Here is a 21,135-nt window from a genome sequence, read left to right on the forward strand (position 1 = left end):
GCAGATGACGACGAGGCAGACGGCGATGCGACGGCGAGGGAGATCAAACTGGAAGAAGAAGAATAATAAAAAGAAGAAAGGAAGAAGAGAGGGAAGAAGCCAAATCTGATCCAAGCAGCAGCGTTGTAATTGTGCGCTGGAAACGCGTTTCCAGCCAAATTTTTAAAATTATGAAACGGCCCTAATATTTTTAAAATTTACACAAACGGCCTGAAAAATGTTTCGGGCCATTTTTCCCGTTTTCGAAACGGGAAACAGTTCGGAAACACCGAAACAGCGCCTTCGATCTGTTTCCATGCTTCACTGTAGAGTATCACTAAATCTCTTAAACTATGCCCTAGGAGATTACTTAAGGCTATACGAAGACTTCTTCAGCCTGCATACTTTTCCTCTTATATCATCTCCCTCAAATCTAGGTGGTATTCTCATATAAATTTCTTCCTCTAGCTCATCATTCAATAAGGCATTTTTTATGTCTAATTAATGTAGTCTCCAATCTAAGTTAAGAATAATAATACCTGAATAGAGTTAAGCTTAGCCTCTAGTGCAAATGTTTCCTCATAGTCAAGGTCTTCAGTTTGAGTAAAACTTTGAGCTACAAGTCTTGCCTTGTACCTGTCAATACTCCCATCTAATTTGTACTTCACAGTCAACACCCACTTCCTGCATACAATGTTCTTTCCATTTGGCAGCCTCACTATTTCCCAAGTTTCATTTTTCTCTAAGGCTTGCATTTCTTCCATGACTGTTGCCTTCCACTTCTCCTCCTGTAGTGCATGATAAATGTCTCTAGGAATAACAACATCATCAATATTGACTGTGAAAGATCTGAACTGAGGAGATAATTTTGAGTATCCTAGAAAATTTGAAATGGGGTGTTTTGTGCAGGATCTTACCCCTTCCCTTAGAGCAATTGGGATATCTAAATCATACTCTTTATTCCCTCCTTTGTCTTCCATCCTATTAAGAGCCTCAGCATCTCTTTTAGTTCCCTTTTTTGGACTTATCCTTGGTTCAAATAATATGGTTGCTGAGGGTGACAAGGCCTTTTTGAATATACCATCAATGGTGGTTTACTTTGAACTTGATCATCCTCTTAAATTTGGTTTTCCTTATTCTCTCCCCCTTGATGGCTTTGGACAGGAGAAATAGGAGCTTGACAACATTCAGGTATAGGTTGAGATGGTTCATAATTAGGCATAGGTGCAAGTAAGGAAGTGCAACAAATTGGGTGCAACAAACTGGAGTAGGCATAATTGGGTCCCAATGGTGTTATGTTTCAGAGATGCTCTCTTGCTGAGAATGATTATGAAAGAATGGTCGATTCTCAATAAAAGAGACATCGTGAGACACAATAAATTTTTGGGTAGTAGGATTGTAGCATTTATATCCTTGCTAAGTAGAAGAGTAGCCAACAAAGATGCACTTGAGTGCCTTAGGATCCAATTTGGATTGAATGGGTTGGTTCTTGTGTACAAAAACAGTACATCCAAACGCCTTAGGAGAAAGATTCAAGAAAGACATTTAAGGGAGTCTTAAACTTTAGAATTTTTGAGGGAAGTCGGTTGATGAGATAAACAGATGTAAGTATAGCTTCTCCCCAATAAGAATTTGGGACTGAATGGGTGAACATTAGGGCCCTTGCTACTATCTCAAGGAGATGGCGGTTCTTTCTTTTAGCTATCCCATTTTGTTGGGGGCTATAGGGACACGAGCTTTGGTGAATGATACCGTGCTCAATTAGGTACTAATTAAACTCATTTAAAAAATATTCTCGGCCATTATCAGTCCTCAACACATGAATTGATGTTTGAAAGACATTTTGCACCATTTGATGAAACATTTTGAAAACAAGATAAGCTTCAGATTTGTCCAAGGTTATTAAAATCGAGATTTTAAGTGGAATCGAAGGAAGGTCTATTAAATCGAATCGTAAACTCAAATAGTAAAATCATAAGATTTTAAAGATAATTAAAAATACTCTTTAATGTATGTAAATATATGTTCAAAATGACATAATTTTATAAAAAATAAATTAATATTGCTTAATAATATGATTATTACAATTGACAACCATATTTCTTATAAATAAAGTATATGCATGTACCTATTTCAAAATAAATTCATCTATTAATTTTAAAAATACTAAATAATATTAAATTTCTAAGTATTAAGTCCATCTTTTGTCATCATTCATCCATAATAAAAATTTCAAATATTAATTTATATATAATGTAAATTCTCATAAGTCAATCATAACTTAATATAAATAAAAACAACACACATTGTTAAACATCTAACAAAAGTATGCGAGTTTACTAGTTTACAGACCAAGTTTACAATATTGAATCGCAAGTCAACTCTGATTCTATGAAAATCCAAGTTTATAAGCAAGTTGACTGGTTTAAGTTACGTGACTCGTAAACTCGTACGAGTTGACTTGCGAGTTTGACAACAATTGATTTGTCTATCATTAGGAAAATCCAACTAATCCTTATATGGTCATTTATGAATGTGATGAACCATTGAGTATTAGTGAGATTGGGAGTTCTGGTTGGTACCCAAATGTCACTATGAACCAAATAAAAAGGTTTTGAAGGTTTATAGGTACGGTTAGGATGAGGGCTTTTGGTTTGTTTTGAAAGAATATAACGTTCACAATGGAAATCTTGGATTTTATTGCTAGAAAGAGAAGGATACAAAATTCTAAGATACTCAAAACTAGGATGTCTTAAACGTTGATGCCATAGCATTATTTTTTATTCTGAAACAGTAGATAAAGAAGATTGAATAGGTGACCTAAATCCAGTAGAATGATCAACTCTTGGAGTTTGATAGAGTCCTCCTTTCTCCTCAGCATTACTAATCATCTTCCTTGAGGATAGGTCATGGAAAACACAATAAGATTGGAAAAATGTCACCAAACAACCATTTTCCTTAGTTAATTTACTAATTGATAGCAGGTAACATTTTAAATTAGGTACATATAATACTGATGTTAGAGTTAATCCTGTTATACAAGCTGTCCCTTTTCCTTTTGCCAAGGATGTTGTTCCATCAGCCATAAAAACATTAATATCTTGATCACAAGGTTCATAATTGGACAGCATATTGAGAGAACTTTTCATGTGATTTGATTCTCCCGTGTCTATGATCCAACAACTTGTAGAAATTTTTTGAGAAATGAGAGCATTTAACATTACCTTGTTTTTAGGGATACCACTAGATTAGAGTTGTCTGGATTTTCATACTTAATCACCTTAGTTTGGCTAAATAGTTGTTGCAAAGCCTCTGTCACAACATAAGTACTTAAGAGGGGAGAATGTACCATGCAAGTGGCATGGCCTTCACGTGCAGGCGGTTAGGGAGTTGGGTAGTTAATTCTAAAAGGGGTAACTATGTAAATAAAACCTCCTTTTGGCGGGAGCATGTGGCCGTGGGATCCTCTATATAAAGGACCCAATTACATGTAACGAGGCAAGCAAAAATTGAATCCAAATTCACTCTGAAATTCTCTCATTTTTATCTCTCCATCATCTCTCTCCCCCCCCCCCCCCCCCCCTCTCTGATTTCTTTCAGTTCTTCCTTAATTCTCTAGAATTTTTCCTGAATTCTTGAGAATTATTGTCAGATCTCTAAGGATCTGACAATTTGGTTTAAGAGCAAGTTCAGCCAAGGGAATTCAGTAGGTGTAGCGATGGCAAAAAGGGACTCAGATGAAGAATTTGGAGTCACAGGTGCAACAATTCCACTTAATGGTTACTGATTTGCAAGCTCGAGTGGAATTGTTGGAGATTGGATCCAATTGAAACCATAAAGCGATCATGGCGATGGATCGTGTTGGACGAAATTCAAAGTTAAATATTGATAAGGCCATCCAGCCATATAGATTGAATTAGTGTATCTTATAATTTAAAGTTTGAATGTGATTGTTTAGTTTTTAGGTTATCTCTATAATTTAGGAGATAGTATTTCCTAAATTTTAGGAGATAGAACATCCTATCTCATCTCCTATTTTGTAGAAGAAGAGATAAGGATAGGTAGAGTATTTAACTTCTTGTTTTTCAGCATCTTTGATTTATTCAAGCATTCTTTTTCTGCTTGTTTCAGATCGAAAGATGGATACCTTTCTGGGAGGCTTGGAGAGAAGGTTGGATGGGATTTGAGAGGAAGTTAGAGCTCAAATCATGGATCAATTGCAAAATTTCATGGTCATGTTCACATGCTAAAATCAAGTAAGTCTATCACTTGACTTCCTTTCGAGAGAAAGAACAGAGCCGATTCTCACCGACCATGGAGTGAGGAATGGGAATACTGGGCCCTCTAAAATTTAGGTGGCCCTGAGAGGAGAAGAGGGCATTGAAGTGGATCAAAGGCGAGAAGGACCGGTTGCATTCAATCAACTGGGGTTCCCTATGCCTAAATTAGAGATTCCCTTGTTTGATGAGAGTAATCCCAGATGGTGGGAGAGAAGATGTGAGCCAATGTTTGGTTGGTATAATGTACTAAAGGGACATAGAGTATCATTGGCAGCTACTTACCTCAATGATGCTGGGGATGCTTGGTGTCAGGGGTGGTCACGGGCTAGGGGAGAGTGTCCTTGGGATGAGTTTGCCAACAAATTGTGTGAGAGGTTTGGGGATAGAAATAGAATGGATGTGGTGGAAGAATTCAATAAACTCAGGTAAGAAGCAGGGGTGCAAGCTTACCAGGCTCAATTTGAGGAGTTAAGTTCTATAATGGTCAACCTAAACCCCAACCTCTCTAAAGCCTATTTTGTCTCTAGCTTCATGAGTGGGTTAAATGAGGAACTCAGGCCCATGGTCAAAATACTACACTCGAAAATAATGGAGCAAGCAATCGAGAATGCTAGGCTACAAGAGATTATGATAGAAGCTATAATGAAGAAGCAGAGGTAGCAGAGTAAGGGAGTCAACATGGGGTTTACAATACTAATGGTGAAAGGGTATGGCAAGGAAATAGTAGAGATGAACCCTGGGTAGAGAGGGATGGCAGTAGTTGAACCTGTTAGCCATTCAGCAGGTCAGAGTGGGAGGTTGATAGAACCCAAGGCATCAATGCAAGACGCAATTACTCTTGTTGAAGGAGAAGATGGAGTGATGGACGAAGAAGAGGAAATAGAAGAAGCAGAGGAGTTAGAAGGGGAAAATAATGGAGAAATTTCGTTGCCTGCTCTTAAGGGGTTAACCAACAACAAAATTATTAAGGTGGAAGGTAAGGTGCAGAAGGGCAGTTTGATGATTTTAATCGACAGTGGGAGCACCCACAGTTTCTTGGATGAGAACACTGTTAAGAAACTCCACTATAGACTTACAAGAACCTAGCCCTTGACAGTAACTGTTGCCAATGGCAACAAAGTGCTAAGCAAGTTAGCTTGCACAGGGTTTTGCTAGGAAATGCAAAGGGAGTTGTTTGAGGCTGATTTGAGATTACTTAAGCTAAGGGGCTGTGATGTGGTGCTAGGAGTGGATTGGATGAAACAAGTGAGCCCTATCAACTTTCATTTTAACAGAATGGAAGTGACTTTCGAGAAGGGAAGAAGTTGACTCTTACGAGTAGCAAGGAGATGGGGACTTGCAAGATGATTACAGGGAGAAAGCTCCAGAGGCTACTCAAGCATAAGTGGGCTCAAGTAGCCCAACTATTTTCTGTCCAAGCAGTGGAGGAGAGAGAGGAAGGAAGCGAGCAAGAAGGGGAGTTTCAGCTGACCACATACACTCCAGATCAAAGTCAATTGGAGATACATTACTTGAACCAACTTAATATGCTTTTGGTTGAATATGAGGACTTGTTTGTAGAGCCTAATTCTCTACCACCCAAAAGAACCCTTGACCACTCAATTGACCTCAAACCCTTCATTTTGGAGTTTAATGCTTGTAGCACGGGGGTAGGAGCAGTGTTAATGCAAGAAGGAAGGCCACTGGCTTATCTTAGCCAAGCCTTGTTCCCTAGACATGTGGGACTTGCATATATGAGAAAGAGTTGTTGGTTGTGGTGATGGCAGTTGAGAGGTGGAGGCACTATTTAGAGGGAGGTCAGTTCATCATTAGAACTGACCATGAGAGTTTAAGGTTCCTACTATAGCAGAAGCTTCATACACACCTCCAAAGGAAAGGGATGGCCAAACTTATGGGCTTGGATTACATCATACAGTATAGGAAGGGAAGAGAACATGCGGTTGCTAATGCCCTTTCCAGGTGCTAAGATGAAGGACAATTGGTTGCCCTTACTGTTATCACACTGGATTGGTATCAAGAAGTAGAGGCTAGCTATAAAGGAGATAACAAAATGAGGGAGTTAATGGAACAGCTGGTTTTGAATCCTAATGGCAAGTTTAGGTACACGTTAAATTAAGGAGTGATAAGATATAAATGAAGGTTGGTAATTGGGGGCAATGAGGCATTGAGGAAGAAGATATTGAGTTCCCTTCATGAATCACCATTGGGAGGCCATTCGGGAATTCAGAATACCTGCTACAAGGTAAAGCATATCTTTTATTGGCCTCAACTTAAAAGGTATGTGACTGAGTATATGTTAGCTTGTGACACTTGTAGCCAGTGTTCTAAAATGCGTTAGGCGCTAGTCGGGCGCCAGACTGGGCCTAGCGCCTAGGTGGACTGTTGTTTTTTTTTTTTTTTTTTTTTAATTTTTGATGTAATTTCATGTTAGTTTTAGATAAATCAAAGTTAAAAGACAAATGAAACTTATATAAATAGATTAGATGTACTGGTTGACAGAGAGATTTATATATATATATATATATAAATGATGTCAAGGTATTGTTTTGTATTTTGGCGTTTTGGCCGCCTAAACACCGCCTGGGCGGCCGCCTAGGCGCCGCTTAGGCGCCGCCTAGACCCGATTAATCGGGCCTGACGCTTAGGATGCTGATTTGCATGTATTCGGGGCGGCAAAGGTCCGCCTAACGCCTAGGCGGCCGCCTAGGCTGCGTTTTTGAATACTGCTTGCAGCCGATGCAAGTATGAAACAGTAGCCCCACCAGGCTTATTACAGCCCTTACCTATTCCTGCATAGGCATGGGAAAGTATAAGTATGGATTTTATCAAAGGCCTACCTAAATCAGAAGAGAAGGACTGTATTTTGGTGGTGTGGACAGGTTCACCACTACCGTATTCTACCCAAGAAATGGCCAGGACTTTCTTGGATCGGGTTATGAAGTTACATGGAATCCCAAGCTCGATAATCTCTAATAGGGATAAGAATTTCACTAGCTTATTTTGGTAGGAATTGATGAGATCCTTGAGAGTGAAGCATAAGATGTCTACAACCTACTATCCTCAAACAAATGGCTAAACTGAACAGGTGAACTAGTGTGTGGAAGGTTACCATGGTGCTTATGTTTTTTGCACCCTAAAGGGTGGCTTAAATGGATTTCACTAGCACAGTGGTGGTATAACTCCAGCCACCATGCATCAATTAAGAGGTCACCCTTCAAAGCACTGTTTGGTTACCAACCCCCACTACTTCTAGTATTAGGGGGGAACACACTACAATGGCTACTGTGGAGGTATACTTGGAGAGAAGGCAAAAAGTGTTGTAACAACTTAAAGAAGAGCTAGCATTGGCTCAAAACCGCATGAAAGAGTATGCAAATAGAAAGAGGAGTGAAAGTGAGTTCAGTGTGGGGGAGAAAGTATATTTGAAGTTCAAGCCAGCCCATCTCAAGACAATTGCTTGAGGACAGGTGACCAAATTGAGCCTCATATACTGTGGACCCTATCTAATTGAAGCTAAGGTGGGAATGGTGGCATATAGATTACAACTACCGGAGGAGTCAAGGATTCACTCAGTCTTCCACGTCTCTTTACTCAAGAGATTAGCGGGAACACATTAGGTGGCTTCTAGCCTACCTCAATTGTCTGGAGATGCAGATGTTACAGTAGAGCCTAGCTCAATAATAGACAGGAGAGTCTTGTACAAGCATGGAGCTCCCCATCATACAAATGCTAGTGAAGTGGTCCAATCTCCACCAAGACAACAACACTCGAGAATATTTGCTTGACTTATTGTGGCAATTTCTCCGAGTGACCAACCTACTCTACATTTCTTAAGGACAAGGAATGTTTCAAGCAAGGGGGAATTTGTCACGGTATAAGTACTTAGAGGGGAGAGTGTGCCATGTAAGTGGCATGGCCTTCATGTGCAGGCGATTAGGGAGTTGGCTAGTTAATTCTAGAAGGGGTAACTATGTAAATAAAACCTCTTTTTGGCGAGAGCATGTGGCCATGGGATCCTCCATATAAAGGACTCGATTACATGTAATGAGTCAAGCAGAAATTGAGTTCAAATTCACTTTGAAACTCTCTCTCTCTCTCTCTCCCCCCCTCCTTGATTTCTATAAGTTCTTCCTTAATTCTCTAGAATTCTTCCTGAATTCTCAAGAATTATTGTTAGATCTCTAAGGATCTGATAGCCTCCAATTGATTTGTTGTTAAGGTGAAGTTGGTTGGATTTCCCTTTTTAGCCTCTACCATTTATGTAGATTGTCCTCCCTCCATTTGGTTCCTTGGCTTTTAGTTTGTTGGCTTTCCATGGATCTTCCAGCAAGTTTTCCTAGTGTGGTAAGGCCTATTGCAGTGATCACACCACTGTTTCTCCTCTTGGGACTCTCCTTTAGCTGTGGTAAGTACTTTCCCTCAGGAAATATTCAGGGCTAAGATTGGAGTATAGACCTCATTGTTGGAGTGCCCTGAAGTAGATAGCATCACCTTTTTCCTGCTTTTTTCTCGTCTTACTTCTGCAAAAACCTCTCTTATGGATGGAAATGGCTTTGTCCCGAGTAATCTACCTCTTACTTTATCTAAGTCTGAGTTTAGGCTATGTAGGAAGTCAAAAACTCTCTCTCTTTTTCCACCATCTTGTCATATTTCCTTCCATCCATAGAACACTCCCATGTATTCTCATAAAACAAATTCATCTCTTGCCACAATTCTGTTAGGGTATTATAGTACTCGGTCATTGAATTAGTACCTTGTGGTTTGAATGAGTGACCGGATATGGAAACATTGGGTTGTGTTCTCCTGGTCTGAATAGATTTCTTGGACTGCCTTCTAAATTTCACCAGCTGTCTTGTAGAATAGGTAGGTCCTTCCAATCTTTGGTTCCATGGAATTAACCAACCAAGCCATAACAATGGCGTTCTCAACCTCCCATATGTCATAGGCTGTTGACTCCAGGATCGGCTTTGAAACTGCTCTTGTTAGATAGCCTACCATTCCTTTTCCTCGAACTACTAGTAGGACTGATTGGGACCATTCTCTTAAATTGGTTCCATTTAGCTTGTGTTGAGTGATTTGGTGAGAGTGGCCTTCAAGAGCTGTTGGAACAATTGGAACTTGAGTATCCTTCATTGGAGGAGGATTAGTGGTAGAACTCTCGCTAGTCGACTCTGATACCATGAAAGAATAAGTTAGGGGAATTGTAAACTATTCCACTGTATAAACTTCATTGATTTAGGAAACTTGTATACAAAAAACATCTAAAAAATCTCCTACAAACTCTCCTATTTTGTAGGAATGGATAACAATAACTTTAACTAATCTAATTTACAGATTTGGATTAGTATGACTTGGATATCTTTAGCTGATTTCAAGATTGCTTTTATCCTTATTCTTCTTTATTTGTTAGTTTAATTTTGCTGTGATCTTTTACACACTTTCGACCCTTATCCATTCGGCCTTTTCCTTCCTTATCTCTTTCTTCTTCCTCATCATCTCCCTCTCCATCTTCTTCTAGTTCAAATTCAATTGGAGCATTTGAAGTAGTAGCCCTTTTACTGATTGTCAAATTTGTATTTGAAGCAATAAATTTAAATCTTAAACAGTAAAAAAATAAATAAAGTAATAAACAGTAAAATAAAAACCCTAAATATAGTTAAAAAAGCCTAGGCGCATCTAAGCCCAAGGTGCCTTCTAGGGCTTAGCCACTCCTTTATGGTCTGCACTCACCTGGAATGCGCCTGGAAGCATTCTAGGTGCCCAAGGTGCCTCTAGGTGCGCCTTGCGCCTAGGCGCACCTTTAATAACTTTGGTTCCACCATTCACTAAGAGCAATGAGAGACCAAAACTCTACTTTGAACCTAATGACAAGGGTATCAGCTCCAAAGTGAACAAAAACTTCTTCATCGAAGCCAACATGACCCATTGAACTCCATGAAGGTGAAAGAAAAAGGCTCCAAATCTATCTGGAAATCTATCTGGATACATGATATTGAAGCAACAACTGATTGGTTGAGTCATTCATCAATCACCGCCTTGCATGAGAAACTAATTGTCATGACCCTAAGGATCCCCAAGGATAGATTAGTAAATATAATAGTAAAAGTTTACATGCATTATATAATAATTGTAATTTCCTTTTCTTTTTTCTGTCTATGGCTTTGTCCTTAGCTAATAGGCAGTTAGGCTGTTTGTTGTATTGCACACGAGTGCATGTGGGAGGCTGTAGACTATATATAAGCCAAAGCTGAGGATGGGAGGATTATGTTTTGATTGATAAATGAAATTCTGATTTCTCACCTCCAAATTCTCTCTCTCTCTTAATATTTCTCTCCCTCACTTTCTATTCTTCTGATTCTCCCTATTCTTCTTCTAAATTTCCCCCTTCATTCTTCCAATTTTCCAATCCAATCCTAGGTTAAACCCTAGGTACACGACACTAATCAATCACAAACTTACCTCTTCTAAGGTTGTCGATTGTGATAACATATTTTGGGTGACTGCCTAGACAAAAAATCTATAGGAGGAGCTCTGGATCTCTAAATAACTTTTCATGAAAAGGATATGCCTTCACAAGAGAGTATTTTAAAGAACAAATAGAGAATATGCCCACCCAAAGTAGGCCTCCAAACCCATCTATATCAAACAAACCATCTAGAGAGAAATCCTGAAGAAAGCCCAAGAAAGTTATCATCCGACCAACCTCCATGTCTTGAAGATCTCTCTATAAAATAGGGCAATACAAAACCCTCACCAGAGCACTGAAAGCCTTCACTCCCTGAAGCTTTTCTATTCATTGCTAAACCAAATGGGCCATGAAACAATCAGAACGAGGTTTTTTACTGCACCACTGTCAGCTCAAAATCTTTTCCTCTCTCGTTTCATAATACCTTGAACTTGGATTCTTGAAGAAATCATTCCTGTACTTCATTTTTCCCTTCCAATCCCCTGCAACACCTATCACCTAGATAGATGCCATACTTACAACCAATGGCCCTCATCAAAAGGCAGGTTCTCTCTCCCAACAACAAATCTCAAGGATGAGTCTACCTCAATTAGATAAATATTACCCCTTCCTCAAGTCGTCCATTTCTCACATCTTTCTATAACATCATTCCAAACAGATTTAGCTTGAAATTTGGTTCCAATGGGGAGCTGTAAATAAGTTGAGGGGAAAGAGCCAGCTCTATAACTGAAAGAAGCAACAACCACTTCAATATTAACCATATTGCCAGTTGGAATAATATCATTTCTAGAGAAATTAATATGCAAACCAGACATTGCCTTAAATGTATAAACACGGACCTTAAACACCTTAAAATGTGAAACCCAGACTGCCCTTGCAACTCTGTGCATCACCACTCAAAAGCTTCCATAACAAAAATGAAAGGAAAGGAGAAATAGAGTCCCTTACCTCAACCCCCCAGGACTATAAAAGAATTAAAAAAATTAGGGGGTACCAAAACCCTCATTTTTTTTTTTTCCAAAACCAAAAATTCTCAATTTACATGATCACAGACATTTTCTAGATCCTAAACCCTAAAAATCTTAAATCCTAAACCTAATGGGATACATCACATACATTTTAGATTACTTTTTTTGTCTTAAAATTAACAAAGTTTTACTTTACTATCTACCTATATCCTGTCCAAAATTGGGCTTAATAAGTGTACACTAATGTTGTAACATGACAAATGCTAGACCTTGTATTTATCATCCTATACCTGACAGACATTGCCATGACCTACGCCCTAGGAACCTTTAGATGAGACTACCCACAATCTGAGCATAGGAAACTTTACGTGAAACTGCCCTAGACCTTTATATGTGCTCCATTCTTTCAAATTAATCCTAGTGGACAGTGATGTAACTTATCCTATCTGAGTTTTGAACGTTGTGATCCAATAAACCATATACAATGATCTAATGTACATTACGAGTTAGAACAGTATCGAGCATAGACTAGTGGAATTTTACAAAATCCTTTAATTGCTACTAAATTTACCTAAGCTATATACATGTCTAGATCTACCTTAATTTCAAGTGGAAAGATTGTTTCATTTCTTGGTATGAGTTCCAACTATCACTGGAACTCATTGCTTCAAATCAACACTAGCTTCATGTTTTTTTTTTGGCTAGTATTTGAGAACTTAATTAGAGGGTGAGCCTTTGTAGCAATGCAAGGTTGATCCTTTGTGACTAGAAAGTCACAGGTTTGAGTTGTGGAAGCCACTTCTTTGCGAAGTAAGGGTAAGGCTGCTTCCTCCCCAACTCTCAAAAAGTAGGGAGTTTCATGCCATAAGGATGCGTTTTTAATGACAATTGGATCAATGTTGGTGCTGTAAACATCCATGTGAAATACTTATTGATCCTTGCTATCATGCTAGATTGTTAAAAAAAGTCTTTAACTCCACTATCTTAATCTCCGTATTAGAAGAGTTTAACAGACTTTTTTTGTTTTCTCCAAGTGGTAAATCTATAACCACTTGTACATCTTATTAATTATTGTCTTCTATTATTGTTTTAGATTTTCTATGTATTTTATAATATTAGGTAATTGGTGGGGTTCACATGATTAATTTACAACTAATTTAGCAGGTTGAATTTCATTCCAAATTGTTTACTTGTAACCTTTGTGTAAAAAGATGTGTAGACCAGATAAAATTCAACTATTTAAATACTGAGTTTTCATTGACATCATATAGACTTTGTTGTTCCCAAACATTTTTTTTGGCCTTTTCAGCTTTTTATTGTTTTCCTACCATTTTGAAATGTTTCTGTAACATTTCTATTTTCAAACTGACAAAAACAATTCATTGAAATGGAAATTTGATCCTTGTGCAGTACAAAATGAGAGAAAACCTTTTCCATGTAAATTGCTTTCATCTTGTATGTTCAATAATCCATTTTGTAATTAACATGGTAGCTTGCCAGCTTTACCTTTGGTTTCTTGGCCCTGATGGTTTTGATCGCGAAGCATAGGTATAGAAGAGACACCTTAGTAAAGAATACTTAGGCTATGCCTTAGAAGGCTCAACTTGACGCCATAATTTACGCACTCTATTGCTGTTTTGAGTGTTTCGAGACCAGCTAGAAAGCCTCAGCCATATCAAGTGCATATAGTCATAAATATTGGTCTGTTGTTACATTACAAGGCTGACATGTCAGAGTCACGGAGATGATGACATGGTGTGACCTAGCCTGCTGGAGTGGACAATGGGACTTTCTTGGGATTCCTTTCTCTTGTTTGGGCAATTTCTCTTGATGTGGCCCTTCTCATGACAGTGATAGCATTTTATTATTCTCCTGCCATTCTTAGATTTTGATCTAGACCTACCCCTTTGTCTAGTATCATTCCTATCTGATTTTGTTCCAACCGAGAGTACATCACCGGTAGCACTATTTTCCTCTACTTTCTGTTGCAACTCCTTAGAGTTTAATGCTCCTATTACATCCTCTAAGGTCTGTTAAAGGATGGAGAAAATAATTCTTCAATCTTATTCAAATCAATGGGATGCATGCTAATATATAAACAATCTTCCTACTAAGTTAGGAAACTCCTAAAAAACTAAACAAGAAAGTTTCTAAATCTATTTTGGAAACTATACAACTTAGGATACAACACAAAGATAGAAAGATACAACAATATATACATTCCTATTCTAGAAAAAGGAAAGGATGTCAGTCCCAATCTCTTGCTTGATTGATTGATAGAATCTGGCTTTGATTGACACTGATTGTTGACAAGGTCAATGTATCCCTACCATGTTTAATTATATCCACAAAAGTTTCATATGACTTAGGCAAGGAATGCAATAATACAAGAGCCTTATCTTCTTCATCATATTTTATATCTATGTTTTCCAAATCAAGACATAGTTTATTAAAATCATCAATGTGACACTGAAATTTCTGCCCTTCTTGCATTTTGAATGTAAAAAACTTAGCCTTCAAGTACAGCCTACTTGAAAGTGATTTTGTCATATAAAGACTTTCTAACTTTAACCATAATACCTCTGCTGATTCCATTTTAGACACTTCCCTTAGTACTTCGTCTCCTAAACTCAAGATTAGGGTAATAAAAGCTTTCTTGTTTATTTCTTTCCTACAATCACTGATTTCCTTTTTCTGTTCATCGGTGATGTTTTCAAGCAATTTCTTTTCAGTTTCTAAGGCTTCATCTAACCCTAGATTACCCAACAAAGCTTTCATTTTAATTCTCCAAAGCCCAAAGTCATTAGTTCCATCGAACTTCTTAATGTCGTACTGGGCAGTAGAGGCCACGGAAGCCATGTCAGGTTCTAAATCCTATTGATTTCTGGGGTTCTTCTCAAATCTTGAATGAGTTCTTGGCTCTAATACCAATCTGTTATGATTAGGAGCTCTTTTGATAACTCAAACAATGTTTACAAGTGCTAATTCTCTCAACTCTTTACCCGAAATCAAATCCAAAAACAACAGAAATAAGAAATTGAAATTGTAAGAACAAAATTAAAAGAATAAAAACAGAAATAAAAACATTCAAACCACAAACACGAGACAACAGTTTATCCTGGTTCAGATTGCTTGAAAGCAACCCTACATCCAGCCTTGAAATCACCCCAAGAGCAGTCTTGATTTAATCAGAAATCAATTAGTACAACCGTCTCTCCTCCTCCGAGTACACCCATACGATCCTCTCCTAAGATTACAAAGTGCTATCAATCATCTAGCCTTTCCTCTCAGAGAATACATCCACTCGACATAATTTCATACCCATAAATGACTTCCTTTGCCTTCTATTTATAACAAAAGGCGGACATCCCAATGAAGACTATTATATATTTACAATTTAACCCCCCAACTATCACTAATTACAAATTGGGCTATAAACTTCTATTTAATTCTTCATTGGCTCTCAAAATGCACTACTTTCACTGATCTTATTATCCTATACTCGAGACAGCTTTTAACATGATTCATCAAAATTCTCAGGTAGCTATGACTTTAAGCAGCTAAGTCTTAAACATCTTGCAGCAGCACAGTTTGGAAAGTAATTGGGTTCTCACCTTTTTGCACAATCCTTCCTCCAAAACTCTAGAACCTGTAGTCTTTCTTGATGGAATTCCTACTATAGAACCAAAGTGGCTAGCTTTACCTTGAGTTTCCTGTGCCTGCCCTCTCAAATATACCTTACATATGCATATGCTCTCTATGCTGTTGTACGCCATCTCTATGCTGTTGTACGCCATCTATCTGAAATTATCTTTGAGTGTTGTCATATAATATGCTCCTTCATAACAGAAATTATCTGATCTAATTTGATATTGAACTTGATTTTTAGATCTCAGGTGGTGATTGAACTGGCCTCTTTCAGTGGATACAGTATAAACATGTCTGTTCATTTAAGTCATTGTTTTATGTGTGGCATTAGGTGTTCAGGTCCGTGGCTGTTAGTGGATGAGAACTTTATTTTCTTTTACCAAAAACTTGACTTTTTACAGCCTCCATGAGATTTTTGCAACATCAGTTGTCACTTTCATCTAAGAGAAGTCACCTTTAGCAGTTTCTATGAAAGAAATAAGTACTCTGTGGAGCATGCTAGGCTAAATTTTCTGATTGAGAGTTTTTATATGTTGGACAGAATTAGAGGATCCTAAGCTAAAGAGACTTCAAAGCCAAGAAGGAATGTAGAAGATGCGGATAAAGGAATAGATAACTCACGGTTGAAGATTAAATCAGTTGGATAATCCTAGAGTTTTCTTGTTGTAAATCTTGTTGTAAAGTTTAAATTTATTTCCTAAGTTTTAGGAGATAGTTTATCCTATTTTCTAGGAGATAGATATCCTAAATCTTCCCTACTTTATTGGAGAAAAAATAGGACACAACCTGTATATATTTTTCATGTGTGTTTTATGGAATTTATTCAAGCCTCAGATTATTTTTTAGGCTTGTTTCATTATACGTATATCTCTTGCAACGAGTATAATTCTAACCCCAAGGGGTAGCTCAAGCAGTGTTAGAGTGGGAAGAACTTTGAGTTGAACCAAAGTTCAAACCATGGAAACACCAAGTGAAGCTATTTCTTGGGGCCACAACCACCATCCTTTGGGTGGAGTCTTACTTGGTCCATGTGTGTGGTTGGGTGTGCATGGATCCTTAGGGGACTAGTTAGACAAAGCCTGGAACCCCTGAGTAATGAAAAAAAGGTATAATTCTGAAATATGGCTTTTGAATAAAATGTTAAGTCATTTTCCACAAAAGCATGCTAGTAAACTTTATTATAAGATTGGTGACCATTGGTTCATTGTTGAGGAACCTAGCAACTCTAGCTCCTGTTTGACTAGATTAAGACCTAACTGACAAGCCGATTCAAACCTTTGATGAGCCAAGCTTCAGTTTCTTATTCCATTTTGAGGCCTTAGTTGAGAATTTACAGTTTTAGTTTGTAGGAAAACCACATTGTTTATAGAGTGCCCTTGTGTCAAGTTTGTGCTTGGAAGTGAAAGTCTGATTTTTCCCCAAATCTGAACATTAATTGAATTTTCTGTACAACATTTGTTTGTTTGTCATCTCCTTTGACTTTGCCAATTTCTTTTTTATTAGTGTCAAACTTTATACAGTTAACATACAACTAATAATCTGATTAACATTTATGTTTTAGTTGATTTGCCATTTCCTTTATTTCAGATCGGGTTTTTGGCCCCACAACCACCACACGCCATGTGTATGATGTTGCTGCCCAACATGTTGTCAGTGGTGCTATGGACGGTGTTAATGGTATTATTCTTTAGCAAAATACAGACAAAATGTATCTCATTTATTGAATTTGTACATCTTTTCAGCATGAATGAATTTTCTTGAATGAGTTTTAACCAGATTGAACAAGTCTTTCACTCAATAACAAGGAAAGAATGTACTTTTTTCCTTCAAGAATTTCTTAATTTTGATTATTGTTAAGGGGAACTGGAACAAATAAACACTGTTTATTGACCTATTGTATGCTGGTATTGGAGAGAGGCCAATTGAAAATTTAAGAGGTTGGAGATATTCAATCAAATTCTATTTGGATAGTGGCTTTGGAGGTGGGTGATATCCTTCAGGAACAATAATAGGTAAGTGAATTTGGATCTCTTCTGAGGTTACAACGTCACATGATCTTTTCTAGAGTGTATTGCTAGCTTTATTGTGCTGGAGCCTTAAGATCTTGGATGTGAGAGGACTGGCATGCTACACAAAATTGGGTTACATGTGATGTGCACACAAACATTTTTGCCATCTTGCTGTTTGGGTTGCCAGCCTAAATTGGAGACTTAGTTGACTTGTGGGCATGTTTTCCTTGCATAATTGAAGGACTTTTCAAGGCAAAAAATTGTTCACTAGACTGAGTTTTTAGCTTGTCACCACTTACTTTCAACTAGAAAATGCAGAAAAAGGAATGCGGAATTCCCCTAGAATGTACATCAAGGGAGTTCGTATGATTAGTTGGATTATTTTGTGTTAATTTGCTGCGGACAATGATTTGTTAATTCTTTAAATACTTAGCATTGCTCAGAAGAGAATCATTAATTCTTCCCCCCTGCATGGAGTTATTTATGTACTTACTGTTTTTCTGATGATATAGGAGATTTTATATGTACCCTGGGATTTCTTTCTCTTATTAGTTGGAGAGTTTTCAACATACATTTGGCATCTTGATCATTATTAGTGTATTCATTAACTCACATTTGGTAATAATTGAAAGTCTTTCCCCAACATGTGGACATTGATTTTAGCTCCGTTTGTGTTTGCACTTCTTGTTGACACCACATAGTGGGATTAAGGCTTGATATGTTATTGTTTGTTGGGTTCATACTTCATAGTCCATACATTGTGATGGAAGTTTTGGTAGGAAGAGGTGAAAAAATTACTTTTGGCCTCTTTGTACTTTTGTATGGAATTTTTTGGGTGAGGTAATAGGACATTTTGGAAGGAATGAGGGTTTAAGATTAAAACCTGGAATCTTTTTGTATAATTCAAAATTGGGGATTGTTGATCCATCAGTCAAAAAATATTTAGATTTGTCAAGTCTTTGGATACTCAGTGAGGACTTATGGGCTGTTTAGGCAATTATGTTGTCATTTTTGCATTAAAGAGACGGTCTGGCCTTTTAGATGCCTTCTTTAGTAAATTACTCAATCTCAGAAAGATGGCTGCCACTTAACATTTGATCTACTGACATACTATTAATAGCTGCTCTTGCATGAAACTGATAAATGCAATTATTCTTTGTCTGGTGTCGATAAATTTGTTTATCAAAATTTGTATTTTTTATAGTTTTGGTTGTCATTGAATACTGCTTATTTCATATATGTGTCTTCTAAGAACAGGTACAATTTTTGCATATGGTGTTACAAGCAGCGGGAAGACCCATACCATGCATGTAAGGGATATTTCATTTATTTTCATATTTGTTTCTTTTCTTCTGAAATATATCATATGTGTAGGTGATAACTGCACTTTCTCTATGCATAGTTTCCGCTTGTAATCCCATTGTCTTCTGCAAGCACAATAATTTTTCTTATTACTTCCATGTTTCTGGTCCTAATAATTTTATCCTTTTTAAGCTTATTTTTGCCCTTTCCTCTTACAGTAGTACTCTTAGTCTGATTTATATCTTTATGTTGATCAATGATCACACAAAATGATGTTAGTCAAGGTTCATAACTCCCCCTCTTTTGACTTTCAGGAAAGGGGGTGGGTAGATCAACAGTTTTAGGCCTATTAGTGTATGGATTGCTGTATCATGATTGGGCAGTACAAATTGTAGCTTTGTGAGAACACAACAGCAGGTTCATAATACTTTAAATGAAAAGGGGGTGGGTAGATCAACAGTTTTAGGCCTATTAGTGTATGGATTGCTGTATCATGATTGGGCAGTACAAATTGTAGCTTTGTGAGAACACAACAGCAGGTTCATGATACTTTAAATGAAAAGACATGACGGGCGCCTGGGGGTGAGGGATGTGGCAAATTAACCTGCCAATTGAAACTAAAATAGGGAAAAGGAAAAGAAAGAAAGAAAATCTTAAATTAATGTTGCAGTTGATTACTTATGATGTGACTTCACTTAAGCTTTGAGCTCCACATCTACAGTAATTGTTTTCTGCCTATATCTGGGGGTGCATCCTTGGCAGAGAAGCCAGTACTCTAAAAGAAATGTAGAGAAATCAGGCACCTAATTTGGTCGGACATGTGCCTGATTTAGGTGTCTACTCTTAACTGTTGCTAATGTATCTGAGTTTGTTTCGGCCCCATTTTCTTTTCTTTTTTTTTTTCTGTTTTAACTTTCCAAATAATAATTAACAATGTGGTTTTAATACACACTTTGAAGTCCAATTCCTAAGATCAGCCTTTTAAATATTCTGCTTTGTGGTTATCATTCTTTTTATATTTTCCTCTGGGGCTGGGGACTGTTAGAGTTTTAAAGCCCTGGGAGAGAGAAAAATGTGAGTCAAACTCATGATTTCATTATGGGATGGGGTGCCGCTTACCACTAGGCTACTCCCTGTCCTGCTGTACTTAGCATTTTTCATAAACGGTATGCAGATAGATATAAAACTTTGAAGTGCTTATTTTTTATAAAGACCATTCATGCGGTTATTGTGGTTGTACCAATGACAGGGTGATCAGAGGTCTCCTGGTATTATTCCGTTGGCTGTCAAGGATGCTTTCAGCATCATTCAAGAGGTACTTCTTTAGTTTAGACTTCACCATGGCTTATACTCTGCATAATACTTATTAGTAATAGCCACTGGAATTGTAGCCTACTGGTTGATGGTAGCATTGGTGAGCCTGAGATCTCGCATTCGAGTCTCATGAAACTCAGTTGCTCCCCACTAGCTCCCAAGCAGTATAATCTTACAAAAAGGAAAAAAAATAAAGTACTAACTTAATATAATCTGTGGCCCAGACACCAAGCCGAGAATTTCTCCTCCGTGTCTCATATTTGGAAATCTATAATGAGGTGAGTTTCTTACCTTTCTGTTCAGCTTTTTGGTTGAAGAATCTTGTGTTGTGTTCATCTATATAACTGGAGTCATTAACATTGCTTCTTACTATTGTTATCTTGTTTTCTATGAGAATATTGCATGGGGCTTATGGTTTGAATAAGCTAATGAGCAGCCATCTAGGATTCTGGTAGTAGTTCGGTTGGAATCCATAATATGTAATTTCTCTTAGGGAAATTCTTATAAAAAAATTTGAAATTTCTCCATTCACTGTAGATGAATAGTTCTCACTTATCTTTTGTGTCCTGTTTACAATAATGGGGATGTCTAATTTTCATATGAATGGATTCCCCAGAAGCACTAAAAAATCCAATGTTCATTGCATAAGTAGTGGTTGCCATGCTTTGCTTAATCTTTTTGACTTCTCTTTTGTAGTTTCCCAAAATATTTATTAAACTGGTTAGTCCAAGTTCTTTTGTAATAGATGTTAGTCTAAATAATTTTATTTGTACAATTAACAGATTCATGTGTCATCAGATATAAAAGTTAATGTTCAAAGAAGTTTAGCACTCCGTGTTAATTTTTGCTTTAATTCACTGTGATAAATTGTTACTGTAGAACATAATAATTTCTTTTCAATTTTTTTATATGGAGTGTGCGTTTGTTCAATTATGTCCAGATTCCCACTATCTTCATTTTTATATTGTCATTTGGAATATTTTAGGCTAGGTTGACTTTCTCAAACTTTTACCGTGCAAGTTGTCCCATCATATGTGTATCTCTATACTTATTGCTAGTTGCTGCTGCTTTTAAATTTGTTGGAACTTTTTTGTTTCAATTTGCACTATCAAAGGTAAATTACCTTGTGTTTCTATGATCACTAGCCTTTTAAGATTTCTTCCATTCCA

The 21,135-nt window shown here is 37.3% G+C and overlaps 1 protein-coding gene across 1 annotated transcript in view; it reads left to right on the top strand.

Moving 5' to 3' along the window:
• LOC127788321 (kinesin-like protein KIN-7K, chloroplastic) overlaps nt 1-21,135 on the top strand; it is a 45,067-nt gene that overhangs the window by 6,542 nt on the left and 17,390 nt on the right. Inside the window, exons 4-7 of the mRNA XM_052316464.1 lie at nt 16,929-17,018; nt 18,608-18,660; nt 19,902-19,967; nt 20,191-20,244. Of these exons, the coding sequence (XP_052172424.1) occupies nt 16,929-17,018; nt 18,608-18,660; nt 19,902-19,967; nt 20,191-20,244 (263 nt within the window). The remainder of the gene's footprint in view (nt 1-16,928; nt 17,019-18,607; nt 18,661-19,901; nt 19,968-20,190; nt 20,245-21,135) is intronic.

The sequence above is a fragment of the Diospyros lotus genome, chromosome 13 (genome assembly GCF_014633365.1).
Source record: "Diospyros lotus cultivar Yz01 chromosome 13, ASM1463336v1, whole genome shotgun sequence".
Classification (NCBI taxonomy): domain Eukaryota; kingdom Viridiplantae; phylum Streptophyta; class Magnoliopsida; order Ericales; family Ebenaceae; genus Diospyros; species Diospyros lotus.